The sequence below is a fragment of the Podarcis filfolensis genome, assembly GCF_964270895.1.
Source record: "Podarcis filfolensis genome assembly, chromosome: 3".
Taxonomy (NCBI): Eukaryota; Metazoa; Chordata; class Lepidosauria; order Squamata; family Lacertidae; genus Podarcis; species Podarcis filfolensis.
Window position 1 is genome coordinate 121,222,583 of NC_139606.1, and position 15,883 is coordinate 121,238,465.

The 15,883-nt window shown below is 45.8% G+C and overlaps 1 protein-coding gene across 1 annotated transcript in view; it reads left to right on the forward strand.

The window, feature by feature from the left end:
• Positions 1-7,814: 7,814 nt before the first annotated feature.
• Positions 7,815-15,883, forward strand: part of ASXL2 (ASXL transcriptional regulator 2) — a 32,079-nt gene continuing 24,010 nt past the window's right edge. Inside the window, exons 1-2 of the mRNA XM_083604880.1 lie at positions 7,815-8,016; positions 10,242-10,398. Coding sequence (XP_083461006.1) covers positions 7,939-8,016; positions 10,242-10,398 — 235 coding nt within the window. The 5' untranslated portion in view covers positions 7,815-7,938. The remainder of the gene's footprint in view (positions 8,017-10,241; positions 10,399-15,883) is intronic.

Genomic DNA, 15,883 nt, shown 5'->3' on the forward strand with positions numbered 1-15,883 from the left:
TTTTCTCCATATGTCTCAAAGCAGCTTTCAAAAAAACGTAGTAGATAATTTTTTTAAAAGCATACAATATACAAAGTTTAAAACATGAACAAAAACCATTCACACAAGGACTTGTGCAGTAGATGTTCCCTGCCCCGTGCACCCCCTCCAAATGTGGGGAGGCCCTGCTCATGTTCCCATGGACAGGCCTATGGACTGGTGACTTGAGACAGGGACTTCTTTGTGGTGGCACCTCTCTCCCTTCCTGGGAAATGCAGCTGTTTCCCATATTGTCAGTTTTTAGATGTCGGCCACACTTGCTTGCCTGGGCTTTTGGGAGACGCATTTGCTTTGAGTCTAGCACTGATGGCATTGTGCTTTTTGTGCTATGCTGTTCTCAGCTTTTATTACTGTGTGTAAATTTTATGTCAGCTGACAAACGAACCAATCTACTTCATTGCAGTACAAATTAACGGGTAATTAAAACCTTGTGGCCTCCCAGGCTTCAAGCAAGATGCCACCTCAGCGTTCATAGGGAAGAGAGTTGGGTTCTTGCTGTGCGTTGCCCAGTTCCCATGGCTGCCAGCCAGTTGCCCTGGGTGGGGCAGAGCTCAGTCAGGCAAGGCTGCATCATGCGTTGTGTTTGCCTGGAATGCTGGCAGCAGCAGCAGCGCTTTGCTGCATGTGGCACCTGCCAGGCTGGATTGGATTTAAATCACAATTTACATCACTAGTCAGTAAGACTTGATTTAAATCATTTTTTTACAGAAACACTCATTCTTGCATATTTACAACCAGATGAAGGTTTCATTTTTGGAATAATAAATTTTCAGAGTAGTTTTTACAGTTATATAAAAAATAACTGATATGGTTATACTATTATTATTATTATTATTATTATTATTATTATTATTATTATATTTGTACCCCGCCCATCTGGCTGGGTTTCTCCAGCCACTCTGGACGGCTTCCAACGAAGATTAAAAATACATTAAAATGTCACACATTAAAAACTTCCCTGAACAGGGCTGCCTTCAGATGTCTTCTAAATGTCAGGTAGTTGTTTATCTCTATGACATCTGATGATAGAAATACGTAGACAGATAATTATGAAATTATTTTGATGTTTAATAAGTTAACTGTTTATATTTGGACAACTTTTCTGCCGTACTTTATTGGAAGGAGAAAAATAATCATTTCCTTAATAACAATTTAAACCATTTATTTAACTAAAACAATAGCATAGCATATGCATCCATGTTTGTTAACTGATGTGGTTAAACACTTTTTAAAAAAAAAAACCACACACACACCTTAGACTGAGTTTTAGCACACATGAAAAACTTAAAGCAAATCCTTATTTCCTGATGAATAGCCTTTGGACTATAATGTAACTTAAATACAAAACTATCTTTAGAAAGATTTCTCCTCCAAAAGCATTTTATTTTAAAAATCCAATTTAAATTTTAAAAAATCCAATTTATTTTTTTTTAAAAAAATCTGTTGTGTTTTTTTAAAAAAAACATTGATTTTTATCTACCCTGGCACCTGCTCACTGAGCTGAAGCTTTGGGGCTTTTTAGCTCAAAGATGGAAAAGCGATGAAATACCAACGAAAGAACAATGGCAAGATAAGTTGATGGAATCCGCTGAAATGGCGAAGTTAACTGAGAGACTCAAAGATAAGGACAACAATGACTTCAAAAAAAAAATGGGAACCTTTTATGATGTATATACAGAAACAATGCATTGGAATGAGCTCACTTGCAGGATTCGAGTAATACAATTACAATGGACAAATATAAATGGAAAATAGAAACATGAGGTTAAAATGTTAAGAACAGATTGACAAAGTACAAATTTAATTTTAGTACATAAGGCATATAAAATTATAAGCAGAAGAAATTAATATGCTATAAACCAGAAAGGGACATTGGGGAAAGGTTTTTTTTTTGGGGGGGGGGGTTAACTGAAAATGTAAAATGTAATTTGAATTTTTGATTATGCTAAGACTTTTTGTAAAATCTTAATAAAAATAGTTTTGTTTTTTTTAAAAAAAGAAGAAGTTTTGAGGCTTTTTAGTTAGAGAAAAGGCGAGTAAGATGAAACATGAATGGAGGTTATCAAACCATGTATGTTCTGGAGAAAGTGGATAGAGAAGTTATTTCCCCTCTGTCTCTTTCTTTTAAAAAAAAAATATTAAGAAGAAATGAAGGATCCATAAAAGATAGCATCCAAAACAATAGTAGAGAGCAGAGCAGTTATGCATTATGATAATAAAATAAGGCATACATCTTGTAGCAACGTCTTCAGGATAACCATATTTCGTGACATGAGGGAGATAAGGAATTCAGAACCTTGCCATCTTTCCCCTCTCTCATAACTCCAGAATTCGTGGCCATCAAGTGAAGCTTCATGTTGGAAGGTTCAGGACCGAGAAAGAGGAGGGACTTCTTCAGCCAGCGCATAATGAAACTCTGCAATCTGCTTCCACGAGAGGCCATGATGGCTGCCAACTTGGATGACTTTAAAGGAGGGTTGGACAGATTCATGGAGGGAGCAAAGGCTGTTCATGGCTTCGAGCCTTGATGGACATGATGACATCCACTGCCAGAGGCAGCCTGTTTCTGAGTGCCAGTTTCTGGGGAGCACAAGGGGAGAGAGGTGCTGCCCTCGTGTCATATTTTGGGGCATCTGGTTGGCCCCTGTAAGAGCAGGATCCTGGACTAGATGGGTCGTCGTTCTGATCCAGCAGGCTCTTTGTTGTTGTTTAGTTGTTTAGTCGTGTCCGCCTCTTTGTGTCCCCCTGGACCAGAGCACGCCAGGCCCTCCTGTCTTCCACTGCCTCCCGCAGTTTGGTCAAACTCATGCTGGTAGCTTTGAGAACACTGTCCCACCATCTCGTCCTCTGTCGTTCCCAACATCTTTCCCAACATCAGGGTCTTTTCCAGGGAGTCTTCTCTTCTCATGAGGTGGCCAAAGTATTGGACCCTCAGCTTCAGGATCTGTCCTTCCAGTGAGCACTCAGGGCTGATTTCCTTCAGAATGGAGAGGTTGGTTGGCTCTTCTTGCAGTCCATGGGACTCTCAAGAGTCTCCTCCAGCACCAGAATTCAGAAGCATCCGTTCTTCGACGGTCTTATATGGTCTCAAATGGAGAGATGGTATCGAGAATAAATGCCCCTTGTAAAATGAGTCTCAGTGAGTGGCTTTCTGTGCTGATTCTGGAGCTCATAAGTGGCGCCACTTCTGCTGCATCTTTTAAATCTTAGTCACACCAGTTAGGTGTGCGGTACTAAGTGTGTGTCGCTATCATGTTTCCTGAACAAAATTGGGCAGGCTGCTCCCAGAGTTTACCCGCCATAATAGCTTCAAGGGGAGAGTGGAGATGGGATTCCTGTAGGCCTGCTCCTACCTTAGAAATGGAAAAACAGAAAGCCTGAAAGTTCCCCAGCCCTCTGCCTAAGGCTTGTGCCTGGTTCCTGTCCATCAGCTTGTGCCTGGGGAAATAAACCATTGGCAGAATTGGGTCCAAATCATTCAGCATGCAGCTGGAGACCAGGTCGGCAGACAACGCCTGGCAGAACCAAAGTTTCCTTTTTAACCTTCCCTCTAAATCCTTTTCTTTCCAGGTCCTAGAAAAAAATCCCAACACTCCCATGAGCCATAAAGAGATCCTTCAAGTTATCCAGAAAGAAGGATTGAAAGAGATCAGGTGAGTGTTGATTGAGTCACATGGTTATAGCTGCTTTGGGAGTTTTTAAGCACCAATATTGACCTGCTGCACTTTCCAGGTGTATTGTGTGTGGAGTGCCATTCAGCTAACACGGCTCCCTTTTGGGGTCATATTAAGTGTTTCTTTTTTTAAAAAAAAATAATTTTTATTAACTGGCCAATCACATCAAATTAAATCACATCACATAATTCCAAATTACAAAGCCAAATTTTTAAATTTTGTTGGGGGAACCCATAATTCAAGATCCAAAGGGGGATTCAAATCATCTTCTTATTACTGCGTTAATGTACAAATCAGTCCCAATCAGTCCAGACAAAGTTCATAATTCTATCCAGTCTTATCTTGGTGTTTCCACATCATATCTTGTTCATATAATTTCTATTTTTCCTTTACGATCTCTTCTGTTAGTCTCCTTAAGCCGATAAGCAAAATAATAATCCTGTGTGGATTTCCCGTTCCTCCACTAAGTCCAGATGGTTTCCATATATCTCCTTCGTAGATAGCATCGCTCTTTCCATCATAAATTTGGCATTTGTCGCTCTTAAGTCCCACCGAGGAGTTGATCCACGATATGTAAACAACTCTATTTCTCTCTTTCTCCTCCCAGACCCAAGAGCTCCAACAATGCCTCCCAAAATGGTGACGGCATTTTTAACTGCGTCATTCCAAAACTCTTAGCTTTCCAGCTTCATCTTAAAACATTGCTTTGGTTCGAAAGTTTATCTCCACACAGCCTTAAATCCACAGCTTAAGTCCTTAGTTTCTGACTCATTAGGGGAGGGGATTCTTGTTAAATCACATAAGAAAAGGGAAGGCAGGTTTTTCCCCCCCTCCCCCCTCAGTCATTTGTCATACCGTATCTTGACGTATCTTCTCATATTTTATTCTTGTCTTGTTATCAGAGATCTCTTCTGTCAGCAGTCTTTACTCCCCTTTTTCCTTGAAGCATGTGCAATTTATCTCGTCCAAATTGTTTCTTTTGAAGATGCTTGCAACTAGCGGCGTGAATCAGGGACGGCGTCCAGGAGTGCCGGAATCCCACAGGAGGGCTTTGTGCCTAGTGCCCCCACCCCCACAAATTCGGGGGTGGTATAGGGCACAGCAGGCAAGGGCCGTCCCCCCCACAATCCTGGGGGGGTTAAGGAGGCTAATTACCCCCATCATAGCCTCCAAATTACCTCGTGTGGGTCGGAGAGATGTTATTGTCAGCCATCTTCCGATGCGCCACCTAGTGGCCCCCGGGGTCATATTAAGTGTTTCACATACCCACCTCCCAAATAAGTGCACATTCAAGTATGTTTGCACTTCTCTCCGTGTGTTGATGGCAATCCACAGTTCAGCCTGCCATTGGGCGTGCAGGTTTATCTATTCTATTTTGTGTGTGGACGCTCACACATGCCAGATAAACACATCAGACACAACACACTACAAAACCACACTCACACAGCAATGCAGTTGAAATAAAGAGGATAAGTCTCATCTGTTTAATGGAAACACCACTGTTTTAAATTATAACAAGCTGTAAATTATGGCAAAGCAATTATTGTTCCTATTGTACCTTGCCTTGCCAAATTCTGTAAAAGGTTGCTGCTGCACTGTAAATTTCACTTCCTGCTGTGTCTCAAACTAAAAACACTTAATTTAGTTAACTGCAGTGTCTGCCAAACATTATTTATCCTCTCTCTGTATGTTGGGCCACCTGAAATATATTTATTTCTGAGCAATTGTAATTTCAGCAGCTATTGGTAGGGTTGGGGTTATTATCCAGTGAGTTCTCTATGTATTCACATTATTAATTTCTAAAAGCACTGGTTTTTGTTTCATTGGTAATGCATATCCAGTCATCTTGTGTAGGTCTCTTCTAGGTCGAATCTAATTTGTATACAAGGACAGGAACAATAAATGTGTCAGTGACCTGCTGCAACTAACCCACATTTCCAACAAGCTGTATCTGTAGTAGATTTTTCTCAGGTTCACACACATAGCGTTACTTGCACCTTCTATGAGAGAAGTTTCACATTTTGTAATAGCTGTAATTACCCCAGCTTGATGATATTGTACAAGATCTGGGCAAGTCATTCTGCCAAAATATGTTGGCCTAGCTAATTACACCCGGGTTTTGTTCTTCCAGGTAGTTATGTGCTTAGTTTCTGGCTTGGGAAATGTGGATGGTCATTGGAAAAGTTGGAAAATGTTGCTTTGCTAAATATTTAAAGAGTTCTCTCTCTCTCTTTCTCTCTCTCCCCCCCCCCACTCTTTTTGGATTTCAATCAATTCCAGAAGGTAAGAACTACTGTTGGTGTACAAATGCCATTGAATTCAGCTAGCAAACATCACTGTTGATTAACTTTAAGCGGCAAGCTTGTTTTGCTCTGAGGCTTAGAAAAGTGTGTGTGTGTGTGTGTGTGTGTGTGTGTGTGTGACAATACTATTTAGGTTAAAGGGTTGTTTTCCTGCCTGCCTGGAGCCAGAGCTTTTGGGACGCAGCGGCCAGCTGAATGGTGTGGGAAGGGCCGGCGTGTTCCTGATTAGCGCACGGAACTGCCTTTAGTCCTCCTTGACCTGAGCAGCCGTCTTGGCTTGGGCTGTGGCTTTGCTGAGCAAAAGGAGCTTAGTGCAGCTCTTCAGTCTGGATGATTTCATCTCTGATTAACATGCCAGGCTTCTCTGAGCCATCTTGTGGCTGACTCCAGAATCTCCTGAATGCTGCATTAGATCACAGGCATTCCTGCATGGCTGCGCTGCCTGAGTGCCAAGCACAAGATGCGTCTCTGGCGGAGAGCAAGTGCCTTACGCCCCGGGGTTCTCTCCCCTGCCGTGGGGCCAGCTGCGTAAACTGCTGCAAGGCCCATGCTGGTTTGGGAGGTGACGAGTGCAGACGGAAGCCCCTCTGGACGCACTCACAGGACTGGAGGCATTTCTTGAGTGCGTCTTCAGTCCCACCAATAAGCAGCGTGCAAACTTGCCTAGAATGTGATTGCCAAAAGGTTTAGGCACAGGGTTGCGCTCTTTGGTTTCAGGTGCAAGGATTTGAAAGGACGCAAGCTAAGCAGCAAAAATGAGTCGGCCAAAGCAAATCTTTCACCGATATTGTGGCCTAATGTAAATCAACCAAACTGTATTGTGGGGGTGGAATTCTTCTTAAACCTACACCACTCTAGCCAGTGTTTTTCTTGTTTGATTAAGTGCTTAATCAACCTTTAGCAGATTCTAAACAATAAACATTGCCATTGCGTTTGTGTCTCCAACGGACTTCTGTCCAGTGAAGGCTTAAAGCATTGCATAGAAACAGATCTGCTTTAATTGTTGGTGCTTGTATTAGTTGCCTGCTATCTGTTTACTAAAAACGATAAGAAAGAAAGAGCCAGTATTTTCAAACCATATAAAGAAACACATAAAAACAGCAACGGAAAAAAGCTGGTTTATTTTAATGGCGATTTGATAAACTGCATTAGAATCAGCTTGCAGTAGTCTAGAACTGAGCTTTGGAGTCTTTATTCTCTGGTTGATTATGGACATAAAGCAGACCCTGCTGCTTGCAGCTGATCTAGAAGCCCTGTACCTCGGTCCCAGCCCAGCCCACGCTTATTGAGGGCTGCCAGCTATGAGGACTCCTCTCTTTCTCAATGGTCAGAAACCATCGGAGGGGAGAGAGTTGCTCTTATGCTTGGGTCCTGCTTGTGGGCTTCTTCCCTTTGGGGCGTCCAGTGGGCCACTGAGAACAGGATAGAACGAGATGGGCCCCTCTTGGCCTGACCCAGCAGGCTCCTCTTACGTTCTTAGGACTAGAAAGAAAACAGCGGAGCAAGGAAAGCCCTCCCCGTGCTCTGGGGATGCTATCCTGCTCTGAAGACCAGAGTAAGTCTCCCTCCTGACCTCAAGAAGAAAGGGGCAGGACAGGAATGCATTGTGTGTGAGCCCTCCATGCAATATTTGCCACAATACCCTCCCTTTGGGGCTCCTCTTTGTTCAGCTGTTGGATGCATTTGTTTGCTGTCTCCAAAGCTGCCCTCGAGTGCCACTGCCTTGTGAGCTCAGTGCTGGTCAGCCTGGCCTGGCTCATGGGGAGACTGGCTCCCATTTGAAGTCATCAGCAGCTGGGCAAGGCCTTGGACAGGGCAGATACGAAGTTTGGCAGCAGCAGCATTCCCCTTGTGTGTGCCAGGGGGACTAACCCTGCCCTTCTCTTTTCAGTGGGACTTCTCCTCTTGCATGCCTGAATGCTATGCTGCACACCAACTCCCGTGGGGACGAGGGCATTTTCTACAAGGTCCCAGGGCGGATGGGCGTTTACACCCTGAAGGTAAGGGAGTCTCCTGCAAGGAATTGGAACTGGGCTGCCGTTGGGATCCCACGCACTGCCAGGATACGCACCACACTGTGTGGCTTACAGCAGTCCCTCAAAGCATGGGGGTACTGTTGTCTTGCTTTTCTTTTTATTATTTACTTGTGCTTTTATCTCGTGCTTTATTCTGTGAACTGTCCTGAGATCTTGTGACCAAGGGTAATATATAAATTCAGTATAAATAATAATAATTATAATACAGTGGAACCTCGGGTTACGTACCGTCCTCCTTATGAACGCTTCAGGTTATGAGCTCTGCTGACCCGGAAGTAGGTGTTCCGGGTAGCGAACTTTGCCCTGGGATGCAAGTGGAAGTCGTGTGTCGGTGGCACTGGGAGGCCCCATTAGCAACAGCACGCCTCAGGTTAAGAACAGTTTTAGGTTAAGAACAGACCTCCGGAACGAATTAAGTTCATAGGTACCACTGTAATTTTGCATCTTTGTTCCTGGTGTGGGCTTTAAACATCTGGATCATAACCATGGTATTGGCTTGCAGAAATGATTTTTTTGAGCCTGGGTTTCCCCCCTCTGTTGCCCTTACACTAGTTATGCTGCTTAAAGCCACTTGCTTCGCCTTCAGCGGACATGTGTCTAGCATGTGCATATTGGAGTAGTGCTGTTGTTAAGATTTTGATCAGGAAGGCTGTGACGGAAGAGCTTGCTGGGCCTTGAAGTTCACTGGGTAAGCAGCATTGGCCAACACACATGGAAAGTGTCCCGTCCCCCCACCTAGTGAACCTGCCTAAGGGGGTTTGTGACAGGGCAGCGGTGTGGAGAATGGCAGGAAAAAGAGAGCAAGGAAGAGCTTGCCAGAGGGTGGGGGCTCTGTAATACCTGCCAGCCGCTGTGTCCTTTAAATGGGGGCAGTTCAGTATAGTACAGGTGGATTTGAGGTGGACTCTGGGGGTGGCAGCTTCTTTTTAAAAAGTCTCCTCCAGGTCCTCTTACAGAGCTGAGGAGGTGCCTGAGACTGCTTTATTTACCTGAGATCTTCCTAATTAACCAGAATACCCAGCCAGATGGGCGGGGTATAAATAATAAATTATTATAATAAATTATTATAATATATTGTGCTCGTCCCCAAACAATGGCATAGCTTTGGGGCAGCACCTGCAGTGCCAGAGGTTGAATCTAGGACACAGCGGTTGGGGGGGCCTCTTTTTTCTCTGTTGCTCTGACGAGGTTTGTGCCATGCGTGGGGGTGATGGACAGCTTGACTTGGCTTTTGCTGCGAATCATTCCAGGAGCAAACTCAGTAACAACCTGGTTGTGACCTGCCTGAAAATTGGAAACAGATTTCTCTTTTTTGTTTGAAACCCAGTTTAGCTTGAGGGAGCTTTGGTAGCTGCAGGAGCTGTCGGGCCTGAGCTGGCAAAGCGTCCCAGTGGCTTCTTGATGAGTTGCTTGGGTGCAAAGGTGCTCAGGGCATGCGGCCTTGAGGAGTTACGCCAAGATACCGGAATGGACCCTGGCAAGAAGTCATAGAGCACACAAGGGTCTTGGGAGAATCCGCCTTCCGTGCCTGAGACCCTGGAGGGCTGTTGCTGGTGAAGGTTGGCAGCATTCAGGTGCACAAGAAGGCAATATATATATTTATGCTCTTGCGTTGGAAAGAATTACTCCGTAGGAGATTCTAGAAAGAAATCCTGTGCAAACAGGCCATGAAAACTGGATAGAGAGAAGGAGATTGGACAGGATGGACTACGTAATGGGCTGACAGCCAGGTTTTTAAAAGAACATAAAAAAGAGTGCTATCTCTATAGGAGAATGGTTTCGTCTATGTGGGCTGTGGAATCCCATTCCTTGGAAGGAGGCTGGCTGGGTGGGCAGCCAGCCATCTGTTGGGAATGCAAAAGGGAGCCTTGCTGGGGAGTGGAGTCAAGTCCCCTGGCCCTCAGGACCGTAGTCAAGACACAATGCCAACCTGCAATTTCAGGTTCCTGGAAAAGAAGTCTTGCACAGTTGCCACTAATTTAAAATCGGATTGCATGCAAGAGGAACCTCCAGGTGGATTATTATGCCCCCTGACTTTTGAGCCAGAGGATGGCACTTGCGATATTCTTGTCTTTAATTCTCTCTTTCTCTCCCCGCCCACCCCCAACCCCGTGGCCCAGTCTTAGTGAATGTTGAACTTACATAGAGATAAACGCACCAAGGTCCGCCTGTTTGTGTTTTGCCTGCAGAAGGATGTTCCAGATGGGCTGAAAGAACTCTCCGAAGGCTCGGAAGAGAGCAGTGATGTGCAGTCAGACTCCCCCAGCTCAGAGAACAGCAGCAGTAGCAGCAGCAGCGACAGGAGCAGCAACAAAGGAGGAAGGAAAAGCCGGTGGCGAAGGAAAGGTAGCTATTCCTGAAGAAACTCACAAGCTGGTTGCCCTCCCCCTGCCCCCCACCCCCAGCCTGCTTTGCACGCCAGTTGCTGGGGCTGTTTGCTGTTGCTTGTTGCAACCTGGTACTCATTGCAAAAGTGGTTTCAGAGGATAACTTAGCCGAGGTCGCTTGGAGTATGTCACTGGTACACAAAGAAGTTCAGGCCTGAGCTTGAGTTGGTAGCCAGTGAAGTGCTCCAAACGGAAGCCTGAAGCCGTCGAGTGCCATCTGAATATTATCTCAAATAGAGCTTTTGTCCCTGGCCCTGACAGTTGGGAAATGGCCAAGCTCTCCCTTGCTTTGAATGGATCTTTCTGGAGGTGGCGAGACGCTAGAGTTCACTTTTGGAGAGGAATTGACTCAGTTGAATGTAGCTTTGGGGTGCTTGGGGAAGGGTAAGAGGTTGTTTGCTGTTTGTTTGGAGTTCAGAATTGCCTGCAAGGCTTCTGATTCAGAGGGCATTTCAAATTTCCGGATGTGCAGAGACCCTTATGCAGGGCAGTGGAACTTGCAGTCCCAGCACAGCCCATTGATGGCTCAGTAAACCTCGACACCTTGTTGCCCGCCTTCAGTTAATAAATGGGAGCTGGGGAGACGTGCTGTGTCCCTGGAGTGCCACAGTACATGGGCCTGCTGGGTTGCCCTCATTGTAGTGCAACTACTGCTAGAAATCCTGGACACTAAAAGAGCAGGCTGCAAGCTGAAAGGCTTTGGGGGGGCAGGGGGGTGATGTTCAGTTTTCTGTGCAAGGAGCTGGAGGAGCCAGTGACCACCACAGCAAGTTACTGCATTGTTGTTGTTCATGAGAAACACTTGCAAAATGCTCTTGCTAGTGGAGAGCACCACTTAGTAGCTGAATAAATGATTTGTGAGCCGTGAATCATATAGCGGTATCTGCATGTGTGTTCAGCCAGGAAAGTTCGCACAGTGACTTAGGGCAAGTACCCATCTCTTGCTCTGTGGTGTAGGAGACGGGACTTCTCACACTTGGTAGACCTCCCCAGGTCACAAAACACCGTTGTAAGACCTCCCCATGTAGGAGAGGCAGCAAAAGGCTGCAGCAGTTGTTCCAGCGCCACTGAAGCTCTGTTGCAGCAAGGGGGAGGCATGCAACAAGTTGCCAAATGAGAATTGGCTGGTACTTGCTGCTTTGATGAGGGGCAGTTCAGAGTTGTACTAGATGTGTTATCAGGGGGAAAGTTGAATAGTGCACACTTCTAGGAAATGTGGAGAGTCTTCCATGCTGAACTGTGAATCATTTCTGTAAATTCTGATGTGGCTAATCCCTGTTGGGAATGTAACATGAGCAAACTGAGACGGGAAAAGCTTGGGAGAGCCAGATTGCAGCTGAGTCATCATCCCTCTTGGATTTTGAAATTATGTTGAGATTAGCTTCTCATCAAGCTCATCATCCTCAAGGTTAACTGGTGCGACTGTCTGTCTGCGTTTGCTAGAAGAGATAGGAGCTTGTGAAGGTCAAGTATCGTCTGGGTTCAATGAATCTGTGCTGAGCTGGTGTACCGGTAGCAGTTGAGGCCTTGAAATGCGAGGCAGCAAGTCTCTGACCCGCGCTTTGTTCAAGCAACGGCAGGGTCTTCAGCAAGCCAATAATGGGCTATATAATAAGATAAATTTAATAAGCCCCCTCCCTCAGTAATGTAATACAGTGGTTCCTCGGGTTATAGACGCTTCAGGTTACAGACGCTTCAGGTTACAGACTCTGCTAACCCATAAATAGTACCTCGGGTTAAGGACCTTGCTTCAGGATGAAGACAGAAATAGTGCGGCAGCGGGAGGCCCCATTAGCTAAAGTGGTACCTCAGGTTAAGAACAGTTTCAGGTTAAGAACGGACCTCCAGAGCGAATTAAGTTCTTAACCAGAGGTACCACTGTACAGAGATTACGGCACTGGTCTACCTTGCATAGTTGTTGTAAAGATGACTGAGACCGTGCATGAAGTACATTGATCACTTTTTTGAGAGGCTGTGCTTTGCAGCTCAAGGGCAATAACTGAGTGTGCATGATGTTGCTTATTCACAATTCTTCTATGCTTCTCCTGCCTGTGACCATAACCACGTGTTGCTGCCATAGCAGAGCTGCGGTAAAGAATAAAAGTGCAGCCCTGGCCTTTCCTGTAGCAAAAAGCAGCAGCTGGAAGAGGGTGGGTTCCTGCAGCTCTTGGAGGTGTCAGTTTCTACCTTGTTGTAATGAATGGTGATGATTGAGGGAGTCGACTGCATAGATGCCTCCTCAGGACCACAAGAACTGGCCTAACCCTGTTCCATGAATTCTGTGTTTTCAGCAGTGCTGCTTTTCGTCCCTATGAAACGGCTCATCAAGATGGCCCAGAGCCCTTTTGCTCACTAAGCCTCTGGGAGCAGCCGGCTTGCTTGCAAACCAGTATCGGAAGCAATGGGTGGGTGAGGGTTAAGCAAAAGGAAGCTGGATCCTGGCAAGGCAGAGGCAGTGCTGATCTGTTTGCGCTTTGAGGAGCGGATGATTGCCCCATCTTGGCAGTTGTGGAACCTGGGGCTGCTTCTGGGTGAACGGAGGGTGCTTGTGATCAGGGCCCCCTCTTCCCAGCTGAGGTCATGCTGTCCCCGTTCCCTTCCTCTTATTGCTGAGAGATCTTCTCCTGCTTATCCTATCCCCACTTCCATAGCCTTCAGGATGTACTGCTATCTTAAGCTTGCTGTGAGGTTGGTGTTGAAGACGGCTTTCAAGCTCTCCTGGTGCAGGGGCATCCCAGGAGGTGAGAGCTTGTTTAGCCATGGGCTGGATCCCAGGAGCTCCTTTCTCCAAATCAGGCACCTTGTTCTTGCCTTGTTAATACTCTGGACCCCACGATACCTCCGAGGTGGCCTCCCTTGTACAGTCATATCTCGGGTTGAGGTAGCTTCAGGTTGAGCATTTTCGGATTGCGCTCCATGGCGACCCAGAAGTAGCGGAGCGTGTTACTTCCGTGTTTCGCCACTTGCGCAGACGCTCAAAATGACGTCATTTTGAGTGTCTGCGCAAGTGGCAAAACACGGAAGTAACACGCTCCGCTACTTCTGTGCGGAAGCAGCGAATCACGACCCGCAGACGCGGGTTGCATTCGCTTCAGGATGTGAACGGGGCTCCGGAACGGATCCCGTTCGCATCCAGAGGTATCGCTGTCAAGCCATTTCTGCTCTTCTAAGGTTTAGAGGTGTCCCAGAAACACAAGGTGAGGACATCATGAATAAATTGACAAAGGAAATAGCGGAATGGCTTGGAGTGAGGGAAGAAGACTTGATATTGGATATTGACAAAATTTTCAGGATGAAACCAGATGCTAAAAGACCATTTAAGGGGCCAGGGGATTGCCTAGTTTTCCTCAATTCGAGGTTGCTGAAAGATAAGATCTTACAAAAACGAAGAATGGCAATAGATGGACGTAATATATTAATATACAAGGAAATTCCTAAAAAACAAAATAATTACAAGATATTGACAGATGTGCTGAAATCTAAAGGAATTCTGTTCAAATGGCTATTCCCTGAGGGACAGTCTTTCACATTTAAAGATAGGAGAAGGAACATAAGATCTATAGAAGCGTTAACTTTCAGGAGCAAGGCTTCTGCCACAATTCCTCCAGGTTCTGGAGGCACCTCCCTGGGGAGCACATTTCCTTTGCTGTGCCTTTACAGCACATTTCTGTGCTGTAAAACCATCTTAACTCTGGGTGGCCTTTTGGTGGAAGGTCTCTCCTAATTTAGTATTTTTTCCATTGGGTTTTTGATCTGTTTGTGATTAATCTGAGTTGCAAATCATTTTTGCGTTTGGCACCTTTTAGACGAAAGGCGAGTGAGAGGCAACTTGATAGAAGCTTATGCAACTATGCCTGGAGAAAGTGGTTAGAAAGTGTTCCTCCCTTTCTCATGAGACTCGGACTCATGGGCATCCAGTGATGCTGAAAGCTGGGAAGTTCAGGACAGATAAAGTAAACCTTCACACAGTGAAGTAAACCTGTGGAACTCCTCTCCACAGGAGGCAGCGATGGCCACCAACTTGGATGGCTTTGAAAGAGGATTGGACAAACTCATGGAGGTGGGGAGGGCTGTCGGTGGCTCCTAGCCAGGACGGCTCTGCTCTGCCTCCACAGTGAACAGAGGCTCAATTGTTCTGAACACCAGTTGCTCGAAAACATAGGAGGGGAGTTGGCTCTTGTACTTCACGGCCTAGGACCCTCGTACCTACGGGACCGCCTCTCTCGGTCTGCCCCACGAAGAGCCTCAAGGTCCATAAATAGCAACACCCTAGAGGTCCCGGGCCCTAAGGAAGTCAGATTAGCCTCAACCAGAGCCAGGGCCTTTTCAACACTGGCCCCGGCCTGGTGGAACGCTCTGTCTCATGAGACCAGGGCCCTGCAGGATCTGATTTCTTTCCGCAGGGCCTGTAAGACGGAGTTGTTCCGCCTGGCCTTTGGCTTGGAAGCAACTTGATCCCCTCTTTCCTCTTTCCTTTCTCCTCCTGTGATGGAACTCCTATTTGGGGACTTCCCTGGCTTTTTTCTGGCCCACGTAGGACCAGTCTGGATAGTTGGCCTTGATGTTTTCATCCCCAAAAAAGTTTTTGATTGGAGTTTCCACTGAAATGAGGCTGTATTTTAATGTTTTAATGTTGCATGTTAATCTTGTTTTTAAGTTGTATTTCAATCAATTGTTTTTATATCGGGTGTTAGCCGCCCTGGGCCCGGTCTTGCCTGGGGAGGGCAGGGTATAAATAAAATTTATTATTATTATTATTATTACTCAATTCCTGCCTGCAAGTTTCCCTTTGGGGTTTCTGGTTTGCCACTGTGAGGATGCTGGACTGCCTGTGCTGGTGGTCTGATCCTGCAAACTCTTCTTATGTTTTTATATGTTTCTGGTGCTCCAAAAGCTGTGCCATCCCTTTGCACAGCAACTGGGCAGCCTCCGCAGGAGAAAGGCCTCCAGCTGTTCCTTCCTAGCAGAGAGTCAGCAGCACACCTGAGCTGTTGGCCCAAGGGGGGTGGGGGCAGGCTGCGCTGAGAGCCACTGTGGTCACAGCTTGTTCTTTTCCAGTTGTCAGGCAGATGGTCCACGTTGATCACGTTGGTTGCTAGTTAATCTCTGTCTTGAATTTTAGCTACTTTTTTATTTTTAAAAAGCTTGTATCCTGCTCTTCATCTTATGACCCATTTAAAGGACCTACACCTGTGAGTTTGTGCGCTAATACCCTCCAGCAGCACAATCTAAGCATACAGGTTGGCACAAAGTTTGGAAATGGGTCACAGAGAAAAGGAGGAAGGTGGATGTTCCTGGTAAGTAATTGTGTCCAACTTCATATTAAAAAACACGCACATCCTTAAGCACTGGGTGCTGGTCAAACAATATACCAAGGGTATGTTACACAGTCATACCAGTACTTAGTTTGGTGTTTATATCTTGGTGAGATCCTTGGTAGGGGC